Source organism: Balaenoptera ricei, chromosome 16, assembly GCF_028023285.1.
Source record: "Balaenoptera ricei isolate mBalRic1 chromosome 16, mBalRic1.hap2, whole genome shotgun sequence".
NCBI classification, from domain to species: Eukaryota; Metazoa; Chordata; class Mammalia; order Artiodactyla; family Balaenopteridae; genus Balaenoptera; species Balaenoptera ricei.
The window spans coordinates 48,482,350-48,502,990 of record NC_082654.1 but is presented as its reverse complement, the minus strand read 5'-3'; the positions used below and the strand labels follow the sequence as shown (position 1 = coordinate 48,502,990).

General features: G+C 42.8%; 2 protein-coding genes across 4 annotated transcripts in view; one reads left to right on the top strand and one right to left on the bottom strand.

Annotated features, from left to right (window-relative positions):
* Nucleotides 1-20,641, top strand: part of WDFY4 (WDFY family member 4) — a 252,587-nt gene that overhangs the window by 189,534 nt on the left and 42,412 nt on the right. The window lies entirely within an intron of this gene.
* Nucleotides 76-18,943, bottom strand: LRRC18 (leucine rich repeat containing 18). Of its 2 annotated transcripts, none has more exons than XM_059899988.1 (2): nt 18,921-18,943; nt 76-1,493 (listed from the first exon to the last, which is right to left on the bottom strand). In XM_059899988.1, the coding sequence occupies exon 2, from the start codon at nt 1,394-1,396 to the stop codon at nt 629-631; it is 768 nt and encodes a 255-aa protein (XP_059755971.1). In that variant the 5' UTR covers nt 1,397-1,493; nt 18,921-18,943; the 3' UTR covers nt 76-628. The 2 variants fall into 2 exon arrangements, with proteins under 2 accessions (XP_059755971.1, XP_059755972.1); XM_059899989.1 differs by lacking the exon at nt 18,921-18,943 and adding an exon at nt 18,242-18,361.

Here is a 20,641-nt window from a genome sequence, read left to right as displayed (position 1 = left end):
GGACTTGCAGGTTTAGTCTAGAAAGCTCCTAGAGCAAATTATGCAAGTGCAGAAAAGAGAAAGGGATAGGACTGCTTAGAGCCCAAGAAGTTAATGCCAATACTTAATGATAATATCTGCCCATCTCTGTGGCCCAGTTTTGTCCCCTTCTCAAGACTATATGTCCATCTGCCCGCCTACCAACCCATGCTTAGAGATGCCTGACTTTTGAAGGCTGGCCCAAAGCATTCCAATAGAACAAACTCCACACTGGGGAGCTGGCAGTTGGTCCAGAAATGTGTGATAATGAGACTAAGAGTGTGCTGGCTGTATCAGCTGCCCAGGCCAGGGGCTGTAGGCAGGAGAGTTCTGGGGCAGAAGTGAGACAGATGTCCCTTTCCTGACTCATTGTGCTTGTATGTGCGGGTGTGCGCATGCAGAGAAGACAGAAGTGTACAGAATGGCAAAGAACTAAAAGCCCTTCAGTCAACAAAATCACAAGCCAAGGAGGTAGGGAAAGGTATTTTATGGACTTGACTGGAGGAGTTATTGCAGTAACGGAAGAATCCCTCAGTTTTGTGAGGATGTAGCCCATTGTCATCTTGCCTCCCTCCCTTTTCCCTTCTTGCCTTAGGGTCAGGGTCCCAGGTCACCTCCAATCTTCCTGGGATTCCTTGGCCATGGAGTTGGGTGAGACCAAACTGGAAAAGATGGCCCTTCTCGGTGCCGCCGTGGCCATGCTTTTGATTTTGTTCAGCTTGTCCTGGGCCTGTTGGCATTTTCTCAGGCAAGGCCCACATAGATCCTTCTCCTCCACCAGATATAGGTTGTCCAGCCTCTTGACGGAATCTATGAACGTATCCGGCTCCTCCGGCTTGGGAAAGGGGTTTCGCTTTGTGTTGAGCTTTTTCAGCTTGGGGAGCTTGGAGATGCTGTTGGGGATGGTGCTCAGCAGGTTGTCATGGAGCCCCACCTCGTGGAGCTCCTTCAGAGCGCCTAGCGTGGTGGGCACGCGGTCCAGATGGTTCAGACCGAAATTCACAGTGCGGATATTCTTGAGCTGATTGAGCTCCACAGGCAGCCCATTGGTGGTCAGCCTGTTGTTGCTGACATTGAGGTAGAGCAGAGAGGTCATCTGGCCGATGGACTCAGGGAGCTTGTCAATGTAGTTGCTGTGCAAGTCCAGCCACCGCAGGTTCTGGAACTTGGAGATTGAGTCAGGAATCTTCCTGATCATATTCCGGCTAAGGTTGAGCTCGTCTACATCACTGAGTCGCAGAATACACTTGGGAAAGGTGGTAATTCCCATCTTGCTCAAGTCAAGGCGTTTCTTCCCATCAAATGTGATCTTGATACAATTCTTGGCCACACTGAGGGTGATCTTTTTACCCTTGGGGCCTTTCCCGCCCTTGGCCATGTTCTTTTAGTAAGGGGGTATGTTTGAAGTATGTTGTTCTGATTGACTGGTGATCAGTTAGAGAAAAAAGTCACATGAAACTGCTAGAAGATAGACTCTGAAAAGAAGAGAAAAAATATCCAGTCAGGAGATGACATAAGGGTACTGGACTCCCCCCAAATCATAATGCTTCACTTTCTAATGGTTTGAAAGGAGAGAAAGAGGAGAGTGGAGAGAAATTAGGTCATCAGCAGAAATAGCCTAGCCAAAGATCTTCAGCAGTTGAATGCCCTCTTCAGACCTCAGTGCTCCCAGAGGTAAAATGGGAGGTTCAGGGTTGGCCTGAAGGACGCTCAGCACCCCTCTGGCGGTGCCATTCCCTGACTTAGGAATCTCTCCATTGTCCTGGACTTTCACATAGTTCCCCTCCTGGGTGTGTGTGTGGGGCGTGGGGGGGGTAATGTCTTGGGTATCTGCCATTTCCCAGACCCTCACTTAAATCTAGTCTTTTCTTAAAGTTATCCCACAAGTGCCTAGGGTGGGACTGCTGAGTTCTCAGAAGCAACATAGCCTGGATATAAGGGAATAAAAGTGGGAGTTAGGAATGACTTGTGTATTACATCCCTCTTCACCTTCTGGGCCCAGAGGAACTAGTCAGGCCTTGGCTACTATAACTGCAGTGCAATAAAAGCAGCACAGAGAAGTCTCTGCTTAGCCCCCAGGTAGGAAAATGTGCCTACACCATGCCCATGAGCACGGAAGAGGGGGCCAGGGTGGAGCCTGGCAGAATTGAAGAGAATGCTGCCTTTTCCTACCTCCTATCCACCTTGTCTTCCTCCCCTCACAATCTTCACACTGAAATTCAACTGTAGACACCTCTGCACCGATAGGTGTGATAACGGTTTGCTGCCATCAGAGAAGTAGAACGTACAGAGGGATGGGTAGATTCTGGCCTCACAATGCTTGCTTAGAAGTCCAGTTCTACCATATATAATTTGCTTAAATTTTCAGTGCCTCGATTTCCTTATTTGTGAAAACAGCTCCCATTTAGGACTCAAAGGGAGTGTAAATTATCTAAACTATAAAGCGCTTACAGCAGTGTCTGGCACATAGTAAAAGCTTCATAATGTTAACTATTAAGTATTACTATCAGGAACTTTGCACATATTGATTTTAATCTTCAACAATCCAGCAAGATCCATAGGCTTATCCCCACTATAAAGAGAAGAAGACCGAGGCTCAGGAGTGAGGAAGGTCTACAGTCAAGAGGAGGATGCAACCGGCCTGCCTGTTCTAGAGGCTCTTTTCTTTTCTACAGCTTGGTGTCTCTTGCTTGCTGATATGCTATTTTGGACCAAGCTCCCACTCTGGACAGAAGCATGCTGTCAGGAGATAAATGCTCGCACTGCCTCCATCTCCCAGTAGGGATGGGTGGGAGAGGTGCTCTGCACTTTCTCTACTTCATCATCCAGGCCCTTTATCAGGAGCCATGTTTGTGTAGCACATGGAGCGCCAGCAATCAGGCTGTGTGAGCCTAGTATCACATGTTTTCCTCGTACAGTAATCCTCAGTGCCAAAGTCAAGTAGGTAAAAATGCCTCCCACGTGCTTATTATAAATCCTGCTCTTGCCACGTCTGGCTGAAGGTTTGAGGATTCCACCCTATGCAAGTCCCTACTGGATCAGAGCCTCCTGAGATGGATGGAGCCCTCCAGAATAGCCCGATGAGAGTATTGTCAGCTCTCAGCCGCATTGATGTTCTTTGGAGCAGGCCTTGTAAGCTGAACCTATTCTTTAGAAACAGTGAACCGACCACATTCAGGCATGATTGGCTGGTTACCAAAGACAGTACTGTGTTCACCGGTATTGAAATATCTGTATCACACAGCTGTGTGGAACCAGATGGGGCAAAGCAGTTTAAAAATGAAAGCTGGGGTTCCAGTCACAGTTAAGATGGAGTAAGTGCGCTCTGCCCGTGTCACCCACTGAATGCAGCAAAAGGCCCAAGGACTCTGAAGATAAATGGTATAAGGCAGATTGGAGAAGTAACTCAAAGTAAGACCAACTTTGCACCAGTGATGACAGATTTCCAACAAAAACCTCCCTCATTGGCCAAGGACAGGGAGACGGGGCCTTTTAGGGTCAGGGTGAGGGAGATCCTGTTTTTTTCTATTCATCTTTTCCATTCTCTTCTGCCTCAGCCCCAGGCAATCCTGTATCACTGGAGTCAGGGCATACAGGCACCTAAAACTCTAAAGGGGGAGAACCATTGTCTTTGACCAAACTGTTGTCCCAAGTGTGTGGAGGTTTGCTTTTTTTCTCTCTCTCCCACTGCTACTTGGCCCTGGAGAGAGAAACAGTGGCAGGAAGTACACAACAGATTTAGAAAACAAGTTCCCTGGATTTCTAGCCAGAAGACCAAGGAGGGGAGGGCAATTCCTGGGAACCACAAAGTGTTGGGGAGATTGCAAAGAGGAGAGAGTTTAATAAAGTTGTATATGAACTCCAGGATACACCCTGAGCTGCCCACGAATAGACCAAACCCTGAACAGGGTCTTGAGTACCTACTCCCAAACCCTGAACCCAAAGGCTTTGTGAATTGAGCACTGTGCAGGTTTCAGACTGGTGCCTGGGTAGCAACATGAAGGGCTGATTCGAATAGTACTGTAAATTCTTTGCAAACTGAATGGACATTATAAACGTAGTCTACAGAATCTACAGAAGGTTTGCCAGAACTTGTAGCCTGTGACTACCTGCTCAAAATAAACATGTATATATCAATATAGTTATAAAGATACATCCTAGAGGAAGAAGAAGAGGATAAAGGCTTGTGGTGCAGAAAAATATTTGATGGAAAAATGGGTAAAAACTTCCAAAAGTTGGTGAGAGACATAAAAACTACAGATTCAAGAAGCTCAGTGAACTGCAAACAGGATAAACTCAAAGAAATCCACATTCAGACATTATCAAACTGCTCATAATTAAAGCAAAAATTAAAGAAAAAAATAACATGTTGCCTGCAGGGGAACAGCATACAAATTATTACAGGTTCCTCACTAGAAACTGTGAAGGCCAGAGGTACTGGAAAAATATTTTTAAAATAATGCTGAAAAAAAAGAACTGTCAACCAGACAGTAAATAAAAACATCCTTTATGAATGAAGGCAAAATAGACATTCTTAGATGAATGAAAAATAAAAAGATTTGCCACTAGTTGAGCTGCTATAAAAGAAATGCTAAAAGAAGTCTTTAGATGAAAGGGAAACAATACTAGAGGGAAGCTTGGACCTTGAGAATAAGGGAAGAGCAATGGAAATGTAAATATGTGGTAGATATAATAGGCTGTTTTTCTCCTCTTACAATCTTTAAAATACGAATGATGGTTGAAAGCAAAAATTATAACTGTCAGTGTATGTAGATGGAATACATATGACAACTACAATATAATGGGGGAAGTTAATGACACCTATAAAGTAGGTAAGATTTTTACATTGCTTTGGAAGTGGTAAAATATTAATTCTAAGCAGGCTGTAGAAAGATAAGTATGTATATTTTAGTCTCCAGAGCAATCGGAATGGATAGTTTTCAGAATGGATTATAAAAGAAAAAGACCCAATTATATGCCGTCTATAAGAAAAACACTTTAAATAAACAAAAGTAAGTTAAACTAAAAGAATAGAAAAAGATGTACTTAACAAGAGAACTTTAATATAGATGAAGCAGAAAATGATAACATTGAAAGAAGAAATGGGCAAATATATAATTAGAGTTGGAGCTAGCAATACTTCTCTCTCAGTAATCAGTAGGACTAGAGAGAAAATCAGCAAGGAATGGGGTTTCTCAACCTTGGCTCTGTTGACATTTTGGGCTAGATAATTCTTTGTTGTTGGCAGGGATGGGGTGGTGATGGGGGAAAGGCCTGTCCTGTGCATTGCAGGATGTTTAGCAGCGGAAAGTAAGAATATTCTACCCACTAAATGCCAGTAGCTCTCCACTAGTTGAACATCCAGTAATGTTTCTAAACATTGCCAACTGTCCACTGAGGGGCAAAATTGCCCCCAGATGAGAACCACTGATAAAGAACTGGACATTACCACCAACCAGTGGGATCTAATTGGCATTTATAAAACACTCTACCCAGCAACAGAATACACATTCTTTTCAAGTGCACATGGAACATTCACAAATATAGACTACATTTGTGGTCATGAAACAAATCTTAACAAATATAAATGAATTGAAATCATATAAAGAATGTTCTCTAAAGATAATGGAATCAAGTTAGAAGTCAATATCAGAATAACTGGAAAATCTCCAAATAGTTAACAATTAAACAGCATATTCATAAATACTCCATGAGTCAAAGAAATCTCAAGGGAAATTAGAAAATATTTTGAACTGAATATAAAAGTAGAACATATTAAAACTTATGGTATGCAACTAAAGCAGTGATTAGAGGAAAATTTATAGCGTTAAACATTCATACTAGGAATATTTAAAAAAATAAGAAAGGTCTCAAATCAATAACGGACTTTTACCTTAAATAAAGTGGTAAAGAAGAGTAAAATAAACCTAAAGGATGTGCAAAAAGGAAATAGTAAAGATGAGCAGAAATCAATAAAATTGAAAGGATAAAGACAGTAGAGAAAATCAGTGAAATTAAAAGCTTGTTCACTGAAAGGTTTAATAAAATTGATAAATATCTAGCCAGACTGACAATGAAAAAACAAAAAAAGAGGGATATCCCTGGTAGTGCAGTGGTTAAGAATCCGCTTGCCAATGCAGGGGACACGGATTCGAGCCCTGGTCCAGGAAGATCCCACATGCTGTGGAGCAACTAAGCCCGTGCACCACAACTACTGAGCCTGTGCTCTAGATCCCACGAGCCACAACTACTAAGCCCACGTGCCACAACTACTGAGCCCACGTGCCACACCTTCTGAAACCCATGCACCTAGAGCCCATGCTCTGCAACAAGAGAAGCCACCTCAATGAGAAGCCTGTGCACCACAACGAAGAGTAGCTCCCACTGGCGCAACTAGAGAAAGCCCATGCGCAGCAATGAAGACCCAACGCGGCCAAAAATAAGTTAATTAATTAATTTTTTAAAATAGTGCTGCTATGTGTACGATATAAAAAAAAAAAGAGAGGAGACACAAATTATGAATATCAATAATTAAAGAGAGGATAGGACTAAAAACCCATAGACATTAAACGGGTAATAAGGGAATAGTACAAACAACTTTAGAAAAAAACTTAGATGAAATCGACTGTAAACTATAAAATCTCACCCATGAAGAAACAGACAACCCTTAAAGACCTATAGTTATTAAAGAGACTGAATTCATAGTTGAAAAGCTTCCAAAAAAACCCTCCAGGCTCAGATGGTTTTATTGGCAAATTCTACCAAACATTTAAAGATAACAACACCAATTTTACACCAACTTTTCCAGAAAATAGAAGAGGGAACAATTCCTTATTTTCTGAGGCCGGCATTACCCTGATATTAAAATCACGCAGAGACAATACAAAGAAAGAAAACGACAGACCAATATCCCTCATGAACATGAACATAAAAATTCTCAACAAAATATTAGCAAATTGAATCCACCAATATATAAAAAGAATAATACATGACATCCAAGTAGAAATGCAAGGTTGATTCAATATTCAGAAAGCAATGTAATATAGCACATTAACAGACCAAAAAGAAAAACATACATGATCATATTTATGCTGAAAAAACATGTAACAAAACTTCACATTTATTCATGACAAAAACTCTCAGCAAACAAGTAATCCAGTTTATCTTCCTTAACCTGATAGAGGACCCCCACAAACAAAAAAAAACCCCTATAGTTAATATAATCGGTGACAGACTGAATGCTTTCTCCCCTAAGTTTGAGAACAAGGCAAGAAGGTAAACTCTCACTATTCCTATTAACATTATATTGGAAATTCTAGCCAGTGTAATAATGCAAATAAATAAATAAATAAAAGGCATAGAGATAGGAAAGAATGAAATAAAACTGTCCTTCTCACAGATGACCTGCTTATCCAGGTAAAGAATCCCACAGAGTTTAAAAGACATTCTTGGAACTAACTAGTGATTTTAGCAAGGTTGTAGGGTACACGTTTACACACAAAAAACTCCACTGAATTTCTGTATACTAGCAATGAGCTACTGGAAACTGAAATTTGAAAAATAATAGTGCTCCAAAGAATAAAATACTTGTATATTTCACGTAAGTAAAAAAAAAAAAGTGCAGGATTTCTGTGATGAAAATTGCAAAACACTGATGAAACAAAGCAAAGAAGATCTAAACAAATGGAGAAACATACCATTCATGAGCTGAAAAACTTAATGTAGTTAAGATGTAAACTCATCCCAAATTGGTCTAAAGATCAATGTGATTCCAATAAAAATTCCAACAGGATTATTTGTATGTATGAATAAACAGATTCTAAAATTTATATTGAAAGGAAAAGGAACTAGAAATTCAGAACAATTTTGAAAAAGAAACAAAGTTGGAGGATTCATGCTTCCTGATTTTAAAACTTACCATGTAATTACAAAATGTGGTATTGATGAAGGGATAGTATATTGATCAGTGGAATAGAAAACAGAGTCCAGAACTACATCCATATAAATATGTTCAAAATGGTCAATTGTTTTTTGACAAAAGTTCAAGAGAAATTCAATGGAGAAACAACAGACTTTTCAACAAATTGTGTTGGAACAATTGATTACCCAATATGCAAAAAAATTGAATCTCGAGCTAATGAAATTAACTCTAACTCAAAATGGATCATAGGTATGTAAAATGTAAAACCATAAAACTTTTAAAAGAAAACGAGGGAGAAGGTTTTCATGACCTTGAGTTTGGCAAAAGTACAACCCGTAAAAGAAAATATTGACAAATTGGACTTCAACAAAATTTGAAATTTTTGCTCTATAAAACAAACAAAAATTCATATCCAACAAAGGACTAGTATCCAGAATCTATAAAGAACTCAAGGTCAACAATAAGAAAGAAGACAATACAATTAAAAAAAATACCCAAGGGATTTAATGAGACATTTCACCATAGAAGTTATATGGATGGCCAAAAATCCCACAAAACCACAAAGCATTGCTCAGTTATCATTAGTCACTAGGGAAATGCAAACGAAAATCACAGTCAGATACCACTGCACAGTTACTAAAATGCCTAAAACAAAACAAAATATAAAAGCCAATAATACAAAGATTTGGCAAGGGTGTGGAGCAACTAGAATTCTCACATATTGTTACTGGGGATTCAAAATGGTACAATCACTGTGAAAAACAGTTTGGCAATTTCTGATAAAATTAACTATATACTTATCATATGACCCAGCATTCCCCCAACTAGGTATTTACCCCCCCAAAAACTAAAACCTCATGTTCACACAAAAACTTGTGTTTATAGCTGCTCTCTTCATAATTGCCAAAAACCCAAAGGTCTTTCAGTGGATGGATAAGAAATTGTGGCTTATCCTTATAATGGATACTATTAAACATAAAGAGAACAAATCTACTGATACATGCAACAACTTGGATGACTCTCAAAAGCATCTTGCTGAGTAAAAGAAGACAATCTTAAAAGTCTACATCATGAATGATTCCATTTATACAACATTCTGGAAAAGTCACAACCATAGGTACAGAAACTAGATCGGTGGTTGCCAGGGAGTGGGGATGGGGAAGGTTTGACAACAACGGAGCAGCACAAGTGAGTTTTCTGGGGTGTTGGAACTGCCCGTACCTTGACTGTGGTGGTGGTTGCGTGAAGCTATACACGTTAGAGCTCAGAGAACTGTATACGAAAGAAGCAACTTTGCTGTAGGTAAATTTAAATTTTAAAAAAACTTAAAAATATTTGGGACTCCATAGTCTATTTCTGTCGTTCTCAGCCCGGCTTGGAAGTCTGTGACTTTTTCATGCCCCCACTCAGGCTTGTTTTGCCCTGTGAAGGGCATCCACTCCTGTATCATGTGGGCACTGCTGGGTATGTGTGCATGTCTACCATGTGTATGCACATGCACACTGCGGGGAACAGCTATACACAAGATGACATATCAGAAAAACTGTCCTACTGCACTTGAGTTAAAATCTTAATTAAAAAAAATATGGACTGAAATCAGGGGAGCCTGAGTTCTGATCATGTTAATCAATGACTTCTCATGGCAAGATTGCCAGATTTAGCAAATAAAATTGCAAGATGCCCAGTTAAATTTGAGCTTCAGATAAACAGCAGATAGTTTTTGAGTATATGTATATCCCAAACATTGCACAGTTCTGTATTTTATTTGACAACTCTATCCCATGGATCTGAAAAAATAGTAAAGTTTCCTTTGCCCATGATCCTTGTTAGTTCTTTGGGACTAATTTAAGCCAACTCCATGTGCTTATTCCTGCATTCATTCGTTCATTTGTACACTCAATTCAGTAAGTATATCGAGAGCCTACTAGGTACCAAGCCTCTGTTTTATTTATACAGGTGAACAGTAAATGGGGCCAGTCTCTAAGCTCAAAGAGCTAAAATCTAGGTTGTTACTGATTCTGGCCGCCAAATACCCCTGAGTCCCAAAAAGCCTAGGCTGTCTTTTGTATTTCTTGTATTTAAGATAAAGTTCAGCTGAGGGAGGGCAAACACATCAAGTATGGGCCGAAGGGCCTAGATGGGAAGGATGCTTCCAGTAGACTGGAGATCCAGCCAGGGGAGCCCAGCTGTGCCTGGTCCCCCACAGCCCTCCCATGGTAAGAAGCCCTTCCTTCTCTGATGACTGATGGGGAGGAAGCAGCATGGGGCTGTCCACAGGGACTTCTCCATTAAGGAGCTTCTCCCCAACAGGTCCTTTGGCTCAGAGCCTGCTCATTCATTCATCACCTGCAGGCAAAGTAGGGGCTGGCTGGGATAAGCACTTCACCTCCTCCTCAGTGCACCTGGGCCCCCAGACAGCCCCAGGCCAGATGAAGCATGCTCAGCCCCCACCCTCTTCGTGCGTCTCCTCAGGGCCGCTTTACCTGGCTGGGACCCTTGCTTTTGGTTGTGGAGGGCAGGGTGTGTTGCTCAGGGTCCATTCTGACCCCTCTAAGCTGTGAGAGCCACTAGAAGCAGACCAGTGCCGGGAGCCCCCAAAGCCCAGGGACACCCCTTTTCTTATACAACTCTGAATGGTCAGCATCCTGCCCGGGTCTGCCCATTGGGTAGGAGAGTAAGTATTGGCAAAAGAAGTGTGAAACTGATGATCTTTCAATACAACTAAATCAGATTAGATGAACTGCTATTATCAATTCATAGCATCCTCAAATATCAGCGTGGGATCAATCCACACAAGGGAAGCTGGCAATTATAGAGAGAAAGAAATGTAAATAGATAATCAGATAGATGGATAGGTAGATAGGTGAACAGACAGGTGGATGAACAGACAGATAGATGGGTAGTCAAATAATAGATTTCATTTCACATGAATGGCTTGGAAACCCAAATATGAGAAGTTTCTAAATGTACTTTTTGTCTTGTACAATTAGTTTTTATACTTTAGGAAAACTGGACCAGTTAGTTTGACTTTAATTTCTAATTAATTTTTCTATCTAGTCATTGTGAATCAAACAGCATGGTGGGACACCCCATGGATATCTAAATTAAAAATGTAATGGCAACTTATATTTTAATGCCATCAGAATATTTGCAGGCATTTTCAGCTGTAAGATCATTATCTTCACTATGATATTAGAATTTTTCTGATGTTTCACACTCATGTATCTTTATATTTTTAAGACCGACTTTGTTTATGTATATCTGATATCTTTAAACATCTTGCTAACACAATCTCACAATAATTACTTCACCCTTTTCACTGATGCACTGAGACCAGGATAGACATATTGTACAACTGAAACCCCCAAAGTCACCGTCAATATTTGGGACTAACTTCATAGCAGGCTTTGTGCCATGTGGATGAGAAATGTCTTTTGCTTGTGGGACATCATCTCTTAAGGGGAAGTAATGCAAACTTCCCTCAGTGAAGTCACTCATTCAAAAGTCATTATTCTTTCTCCCGACTCTCATAAGACCCATTCACTAGATATGTAAGAGGAGAGCCTTGCCTCTGCTGTGACTTCCCATGAGCCTTGAGATCACTCCCTGTGCCCTCCACCCCTTCCCAGAATGAGCTGTTCGTTCATGTGAAAAGCCCTGTGGCAGGTGGAGACGTGAGTGGTCACTGCGGGGCTCTCTATTGAGTGGGTGTGTCTAGAATCTCTGCCAGACCTAAAACAGGCACGAATGTTCAACTCAGGCATCATCTGCGCTGGAGGAAAGAATTACTGTTTGTCCAGCACCCACTCTGGGCCAGGAACTGTGTCCTCTACTACTTGCTTTACAATTTTGTCTGCTTTTTGGAGTATAGACTCACTGGAGGTCTAACCATTAAGTGGTTTTATTTTTTCCACCTCTGCCCCCAGCTACGTTATATCGAGCCCTGCTCTCCTGTGAGCAGAAGGACAGATTGCTAGGAAGGGGACAGACTAGAGGCAGAAAGATTTCTGTGCAGCTCACAGCAATATCGCCACCAGACACTTGGCAGAGATGATGGAGAGAAAGACAGCAGGAGAGAGATGTGGACAGCGGGGGTGGAGTCTTACAGGGACCCCCACAGTTATAGGGGTTTTCCGACATCAATTTTGGAAATGCTTCACAATGTCAAGAGCCACTTACTACTCTTCATTCAGGTGATATGTACCAAAGTAACTATTGCAAGCATGCTGCTGGACCATTTCTGTATCTCTGATCTCCATAGTAATTATGCAAAGTGTCAGTCCTATTTTTAATATAGGAGAATTGAGGTTCAAAGAAGTCAAGTGTCTTCCCCAAGTTCACAAGACAGCACAGCTCAGCCAAACCTAGGCTACCTAGCTATTACACACCTACAAGCCTAGGTGTGTAATACCAAAGTTTATGATCTTCCCACTACACTATCCTGCCTCTCTTTTCCTTCTGTTGCCTTTTCTTTAGGCTTGTTGCCTGTTATCCCACTGTCCAGGGACCAATGTGTGGGGTGCTTGTTTTCATAGATATATATATGTGTATATATCTGAATATAACCGAGTAATACGAATTTTAAACATATTTTACTAGCATTAGTGGAGTCATTTAAGTGTAAGAGCTTGGAGATTGACAAGGAGAGAAAGAGGGAGAGAGAGAGGAACAGTTTAAAGGGTACGTGTAATGCCACCAGCCAGTTCATTTAATAGGCCTGTGCCCCAAGTGGGCGGTGATAGAGACAGGAATCTGTTGTTCCTCAGCCCCTCCAGTCCCCACGAGCCCCCATGGTGAGAGCTTCCTGTAAAGATGCAGGTTTTCATCCAGCATGGCCCCAGAACCCTGGCCCACAGCATTCCCACATGCCCACCAGAGAAGCCGGCCCTCTGCTGCCCTGGGCCGGTGCGGGGAGGCGGGCGGAGGGCTGCCGGCCGTGCAGGGCCCTGAGAGGCTGTGCGCAGCCGCCAGAAGTGCGGATTTTCACAGCGTGGGCTCACTTGGAAACCTAACACTTGTAAGATGCACTTCCGCGCTTCCCAAACGGCAGGCCTTCCCCGAGTGTGGGTCCTACGATGCGCTCCACCCGCTACAGCCCCCAACACACACATTCTCTCCGCCAGCCCTTAGAGGCCCTTCATGCCTCCTTCACACAGCAGGTGCCCTCCAGTTTGCCATTTCATTCAGTCCTCACAGCTCTCCTCAGAGGTAGGAATATTCCTCCCACCCAAAGATAAGGACCTGGTGGTGGGGTGGGTGTAAAGTGGTTTATCCAAGCTCACACCGCTCGCCTTACTCCAGGGCTTCTGGGTGGGATGTTCTTTCCATGACATCAGAGCTACAGCACACAGAGTGTCTGTGTGGAAATTATCAGGTTCACTTCATTTGGCAATTATCTGGTTAATTTGATCAATGCAGTGCTAAGGATCTTATATTATGCATGTATACCTTCCTCTACCCGTAATATTGTGTACTTCTGCATCCTCAGCACCAGTGTGGGTCTGCACATGTGCTGCCTGGGAAGCCATTATCTGTCAAACTGCCCTCTTCCCCCTGGCTGATAATAAGAATTCAACTTTTATTTGGAGCAAAAGTTCCCAGGGGGTCACATGGCCCAATAACAAAAGATTATGATTTCTTATTGGTTTAATAGCATCTATTTTGTAATTCTGAATGTACCCTGTTTTAATTGGATTTGTTAAAGGAACAAAAGGGAATAGGTGCCTTACAATTAAAATAAAATATTAAGATTATTAGTTTAACAGACTAGAAATGCCTTGTTCATCAACCAACACATTCAAAGCACACAAAGCAACCTTGACACCTGGAAAGCAAAGAACCAAAGTCAGTGCTGGCACCTTTAAACCCCTAGAGATGGGCATTAATTCAATTTCAATCACCGTGGTTTAAGCACTGCTATGCGATCGCATTCTCTCCTCACAGCCATGGCTTCCATTGCAGATAAGGAAGCTGGGCTCAGAGAAGTGGCTTGGCAGGGCGAAAAGCGCAGGGGCTTTAGACCCACGTGGGTCGCCACCCAGCTCCCCATTTACTGTCAGGTGACCCTGGACAGTCTGTGGAGCCTCACTGAGCTTCAGCCCCGCCTTCCGTAAATGGGATAACAAAAGTGGCTGCTTCTGAAGGGTGGCGTGAGGGTGAGTGAGGGCCTCGGAGGACTTTGCTGTGACGGTGGGGGGTGGAGTGCAGGGAGGAGCCGCAGCTGGACAGGACGGCACAACTGATGACAGTGGAGCCAGCGCTCCAGGATTCCAACTGGGTAGAACCCTGATTCAGACCCCACAGCCCAGCGTACTTACTTGCTGGGGCATTCCCGCCTCCCAGGTACAGACCTCAAATTACTTTATTTGGAGGACAAAGAGATATAGCTCTTTTGAGGCACAGAGCCACCCACCCACCCAGGATCGCAGAGTGGGGGGGCAGTTCTCAAGTGCCCAGTGATGTGTGCATTCTTTCTGCACCACGACGCCATCTGGCCCCAGTGAGAACTTGCTGAGGGGTGGACATGGTGCAGACCCAGGTGTACCCAGCTGTGTGCACTGGCCAGCCCCGTGGTGTGGTACCCCCATTTGCTGTAGAACAGTCCCTAGCTCCGAGGAAAGCTTTGCTGTAAACCCGCCCACCTGTGAAGTTGTGAGATACCTTGAAGGGGAGCCCTGAGGATCAACTGTAAGGGAACAGCCAAACCTTCCCTGGCCCTTTGGGATTCATTTCTTCATCAATAGTTCACACTGGATAACTACTATCAACGAGGTGCTGATTAATGCAGCAGACAGAATGAAGGCTCTGCTCACATCCTAAAAGGGAGATGAACCAAAGCAGACAAACATAACACCAGGTGGTGAAGAGTGCCAAGAATAGAAAGAGCAGGGGCAAAAGAAATAAGAGAATGGTGTTGGGAGATGTGGTCTTTTGAAGAGGCGACCAGGAAGGGCATCTTTGAACAGAAGACATCTGAGCAGAGATGGAAGGAAGTGAGGATGCGGGGAGGCAGGGAGGGGATTTCAGATAGAGGATGCTCCAGATGGAAAGGCTCTGTGACAGAGGGGAGGGGAGGGACAGCATGAGGGTGGGAGAAGGAAGGAGGCAGGGAGAGAAGGAAGAAAAGAAGGAAGGAAAGGAGGCCAAAGATATGATTTAAAGTAAACAAAACCCAGGGCAGACATGATCTGGCTTATTTTTCAAATGATACTTCAGCTGTTGTGAGAAAAATCTCCAGGGCGTGTCAAACCAAGGAGAGAAGGCAGGTCCCTACACTTCCCCCAGCGTGACCACAGACAGGGCCGTGCCCTCTCCTCTCTCATTTCTACCTGAGCCAGGAGGAAACCCAGCCCTGGGACAGCCCCATGCTCTCCTGAGTCTCCGGCAAGCTTGGCCATGCTAGAGAGTCAGGGGAGGGGGGCGGGGTACGCAGCCACTCTTGTTTCCCTCTAGAGATGTTCTCTCAGAACCAGCAAGCCCACCACTGCACTGAAACCTCTCGGTCAAGCACAGGTGGCTGTGATATAAAAACCACATAGCCTTTTACATATGGGTGACAGCAGTATGGTGCAATGTGTGTGTTTGTTTATTTAAACCTCAGCTAAACTTTCCCCCAATCCAGAGGTGAAGGGCATTGGAAGGACCATGGTCTCATTTTTAAAGGGATACTTTAGGTTAAAGAAAAAGTGTGCAAAAGGATGGTTTGGGGCTCTTTCTATGTAAGGCACCTGTCTTTCAAAAATGCTGTGACTTCTAATCCTTTTTCTGTAGAAATATTTTCTGAATTCACATTTCCCTTTCCTCCTTGAGTCTTTATCAGGCTTATTTGAAGTTATTACTAAAACATTCAGGACTATCATTAAGAGAGAACCCTTTTCGGATGACTTTGGACAAGTAGATACAACTTGCTAAGAATGATGTGAACAAAGGCAACATAGCGGCCCGCACTTTGTTTAGGACAGGGAAGCTCTTCAGCATTTTACAAATAGGGATATTACCCATGTATTAGCCATTCTGTCTGTTCCCTTCCTGTTATGTGTAAAGTAACTCAGTAGAAGACAGGCACTCGGACAGCAGGGAACGTGGAGGCTTTGAGGCCAATAGAACTGGGCTCCATCCCCACCTTCACTGCCAACCTGGTTTTAATCATGAGCTCAGTTTACTGATCTGCAAAATGGGTTAGAAAATTGCAAGTTGTTGTGAAGAATAAATGAAGTGATGACTGTATGTTAAGTGTCTAGTGTGCACTGGGTACTCAGTGAATGGTAATCTGGTTCCTGGCACCTTTATGATGGTAAATAATGCTGATAGAGTCACCAAACAGCACCATATTGATTGCCTCCCTCAAATTAGTAGCCCCAAGACACTCCCCACTGATCATTAATCCCAGATGTAGGATTTGTGGAACAGTCTTTGCTGATTAGCAAGCACAAAAGTCTTTGCAACCTTTTAAACACAAATTATTAGTAATAATAGTGATAATAGTAAAAGAAAAGAAATGTAACAGCAACTTGTAGATACGATAATACCTTTGTCCACTTTAACCTCTAGAGCTTGCTAGAGCCCAGGCAACTCACTTGCTCATTCATTCATTCATTCATTTGTTCAACAATTTGTACTCAAGTCATTCTATAGGTCAGGTCAGATGAGAAGATATGCAGTGAACATGACAGACGTGTTTCTCGTGAAACTCCTATTTTAGGAGAAAGCAAATCAAGCAAGAAAAACAAAACAAACAAAAAGACCCAAGATTATGTCAGGTGGTTTAAATGCTCTGCAAAAAATAAAACCTCATGATGTGAAAGGGAACACCCAGGGTCAAGAGAGAATGTTGATGGCGGGGTAAGGGGGGGGACTAATTTAGACTGAGGTAGATGGGGAAGTCCTCTCCCAGGTGACGTTTGTGCTGAGACTTGAACACTAAGAGGCCATGTGGGAGGATTTGGGGAAGAACACCCCCAGAAAGGGGCATACCAAGTGCAAAGTCCTAACAGTGGGGAGAAAAAGGAGATGTGGGGGTGGCTGGAGCAGGGACAGCAAGGAGAGGGTAGAAGATGAAGACAGAGGACTTTATGAAAGGTACAATACGTTACATGCATTATCTCATTTAATTCATCCACCCCACTTAACAGGTAACGCAGCGAGCCCCAGAGCACATACCTTGCCAAAGTCACATGCTAGTCAAGCAGAGCCAGCCCTTGTCCGTGGGCTTAATTGCCATTTGGCTTATCCATGAAAGTTTGACTTGACAACGTCCTGTGATAAATTTGACTCTATGGGCCAGCAAGGAAGCTCCTGACTCATCATGTTTTCCAGACACCACCCTAAACTGGGCTAGATCCTGTGGGAACGTTCATAACAGCCCAGGTGAAGCCCCATCCTTAAGGCTCATCCCTCACTGAAAAGAAGGCACGCGTGTGTTATCACACCCGGCTCTGGGGGTTGAGATGAGTTCTACTATGTGAGACAGGTAGAGAGCTTGAAAATTGAAAATTGGCAATGAATCCAACTGGCCATGAGCTGAAAGCTGGTGATGGTTGGTGCAGCTGGGTAGCCCATCATGCCCACTTGGAGGGGCACGGTTCAGCTGCACGCCTCATGCTCTAAGAGTACCAGGGACCAGGAAGTATCACCTAGCTTTGATGAAGACCCACCCAGATGATGGGTAGAGGGAAAGAGCATGAAGTCCTCCCCTTTCATCAGCATTGCCAAGTAAAGAGCGGTGGGCAACAGTGGGAGACCCTTGGAGCCCCAAGAGGAAGCTGGCGCCACCAAGCACCAGGCCTTAAAGGTCAGTCTCTAGACAACAGTAGGGCTCAGGCACACTGAAGAGCGGACAGGGGCAGCCTCAGCTCCTCCCTTCCCCCCTCCAGGCTGAGGCTCAAGCCCAGAGTCACCCCAGCTTGAAGACCAGTCAGAGCTGTGTCCCCCCCTAGTTGTATGACTTAGCACACATTTCCTCACCTTTCTGACTCCCCATTTCTTTACAGGAGAGCTGGTCATCAGCGCTTGGTTCACATAACAGCCATATGGTTTGTAAATGTATTGAGAACCTACTATGTGCCAGACTGTTTGCAAATCAATTTAACACATTTAAATTAGGTTCCTGCCTTCAGACTGCGTGTATGGATTATATTGACCACCTACTCTGGGCCAGGCATTTTATAGACACTGTAAATAATTCTTACACCTGCCTGATCTATTTATTGATTTTCATCTCCACTGGACAGATACGGTGCCTGAGGCTCAGAGAGGCCAAGTAGCTTGTCCAAAGTCATAAAGACTCAAAGTAGGGGCACCTACCTTTGCCTGTTGTGGAGATAGAGATGTGAGGCATGTACTGTAGTGTGTTCCATGAAGAATCCCTCCTTACAGGGCCCAGCCCAGCCTAGGACTCAACCATTTGTTCGTGGGTTCCAGTGTTCAGGATCACTCGTAGAAATGGCTTGCCTCCAGACTTCTCAAAAGACAGACTGTGCTCCAAACCCCAGCACAGTCAGCAGAAATCAGGTGAGGTCTGCTGAGGTTACCTGCACAGGCTGCAGCCTCCCGACTGAATGAGCACTGCAGTTTCCTTAAAGGGATAACTGGCTGGGTGAGGAAGCAGTTCAAACACTAGTCTCCACCTGCTTGTGGAGCAGGAAACAACGTTCAAGGAGACTGAGACTTTGGAAAGATCATAAAGCATGACCGCAAAGCCCCACAGACTCCCACACTAACCTCCCAAGCTTGTCCACGGCCCAGGCGCCCGAGAATGCCCAGCTGGCTCCCCAGCTAGCTGCCCTCCTGCCTGGGGCTCGGGGCCAGCTTCCTCCCCTCCTACATAATGAATTAGCTGGTGTCTGGGGTTTGTAAATAAAGCACACCAGGAGAACAGGCATTTCCAAAGTTGCTTACTCAAAAAGAGGAGAGAAAAAGAGTTTGAAGAGGTCGTAGTTTGGCAGAGTTAAAGTAAAATAAATGCAACCAGAGGAAAACTTACCCTGTTCGGCCCAGTTCTTCCTCCTCGACTGTGAAACTTTGTCACCAGGCAACAAGAGACCTGGGACCTGGCGTTAATTAGCATAATCTTGACGCCAGCCTGCAAGGTGAGAGAACACAGTGCCGAAAGGGTCTCCAGGACAGGGTCTGGGGTCCCTGGGGCTTGCAGTGGGCTTCTTCCTGGCTTCCCCAAGCAGTGCCCTGGGGATTACAGTACCAGGACGGCTGCCTTCCATGGCGACCTCCGGAAGTAGACGTTGCTAACAGAGGGGAAAGAACCATGTTTGCCTCTTTGAAGGGACAAATATCTTACTTCTATAGCATTGAGTCCCATGAAATATCGTTCGACTTCCTTGTAATTTGCCCCAGTATTTCTTTCTGCTCTTTGGTTTTTGAGAGGGCTGTCTTTTATCTGTTTATTTGAATTTAATTATTTCTTGCAGTTTTCTTTACACCCTTTTTCCATGGTTAGATCAGAGTGACTATAATGCTCATAAAAATCAGGCATTCAATAGTGATTTTTTCTTAATTAATATTATGCCATTCAGTGCTAGTATGTAGTTTCTAAACTCGACATTTTGAATGAATGTGCAATACTGAATCTGGTGGACTTTGCTTTTCCTGTTGTTTCCAATTTGGCAGTATCATGACTAAGGCTGCAAGGAAAATATCTGGGCATTTATAGTCTTTTTGTTCAGTTTCTTTTCCTTTAAATTAAATTCCCAGAAATTGAGAAATTTGGCAAAAAGGATAAATGTTAAAATTATTATGCAAATAATAAAGTAACATTGTAGAACAATTAGAAAATGCATATATAGAAACAAAAATATAAAAATACTCTAAATTGTATTACCCAGGTTGAATTTTAAAAATAAATTAAATAATTAGCAAATAAATAATTTGAAAATGCAAAATTAACCCAAGCAATGAAAATTTTGGCAAGTACAAAAAAGCAAAAAGAAAAAATTTAAATTAAAAAATAAAAATATAATAAATCATTAAATTAGAAATATAGTTAACTATAAAATTTTTTAAATACACAAACACCACCACCATCCTGTTTAATCCAAAATGAAATAAAATAGATCATTTAATTTAGACAGTAAATGGATTTAACGTAATGAGCAAATGAAGATAACTAGAAAATTAAAAGTTACCTGAACTCCTACAACTTAGTGCATTTCTAATTAGAATATTCAAAAAGCACATAATTTAAATTAGAAAATAAGTAATCTGAAAATCATAAAACATAAATAGGCAAAAATAAAATCAGTACTTTAAGGGAGAAAATACACAAGAAAAATACATTTGAAAAATTTTTTTAATTTTTAAAAATTTTATTGAAGTATAGCTGATTTACAATGTTGTGTTAATTTCTTCAGTACAGCAAAGTGATTCAGTTATACATATATATATTCTTTTTCATATTTTTTTCCATTATGGTTTGTCACAGACTATTGAATATAGTTTCCTGTGCTATACAGTATGACTTTGTTGTTTATCCATCCTATACATAATAGTTTGCCTCTGCTAACTCTAAACTACCAGTCCTTCCCTTCCCTACCCCCCTCCACCTTGGCAACCACAACTCTGCTCTCTATATCTGTGAGTCTGTTTCTGTTTTGTAGATATGTTGATTTGGATCGTGTTTTAGATTCCCCATATAAGTGGTATCATATGGTATTTGTCTTTCTCTTTCTGACTCACTTCGCTTAGTGTGAT

Excerpts from the sequence above, each read along its gene's own strand:
- LRRC18 (XM_059899988.1), bottom strand. The coding sequence starts at position 1,396 with ATGGCCAAGGGCGGGAAAGGCCCCAAGGGTAAAAAGATCACCCTCAGT.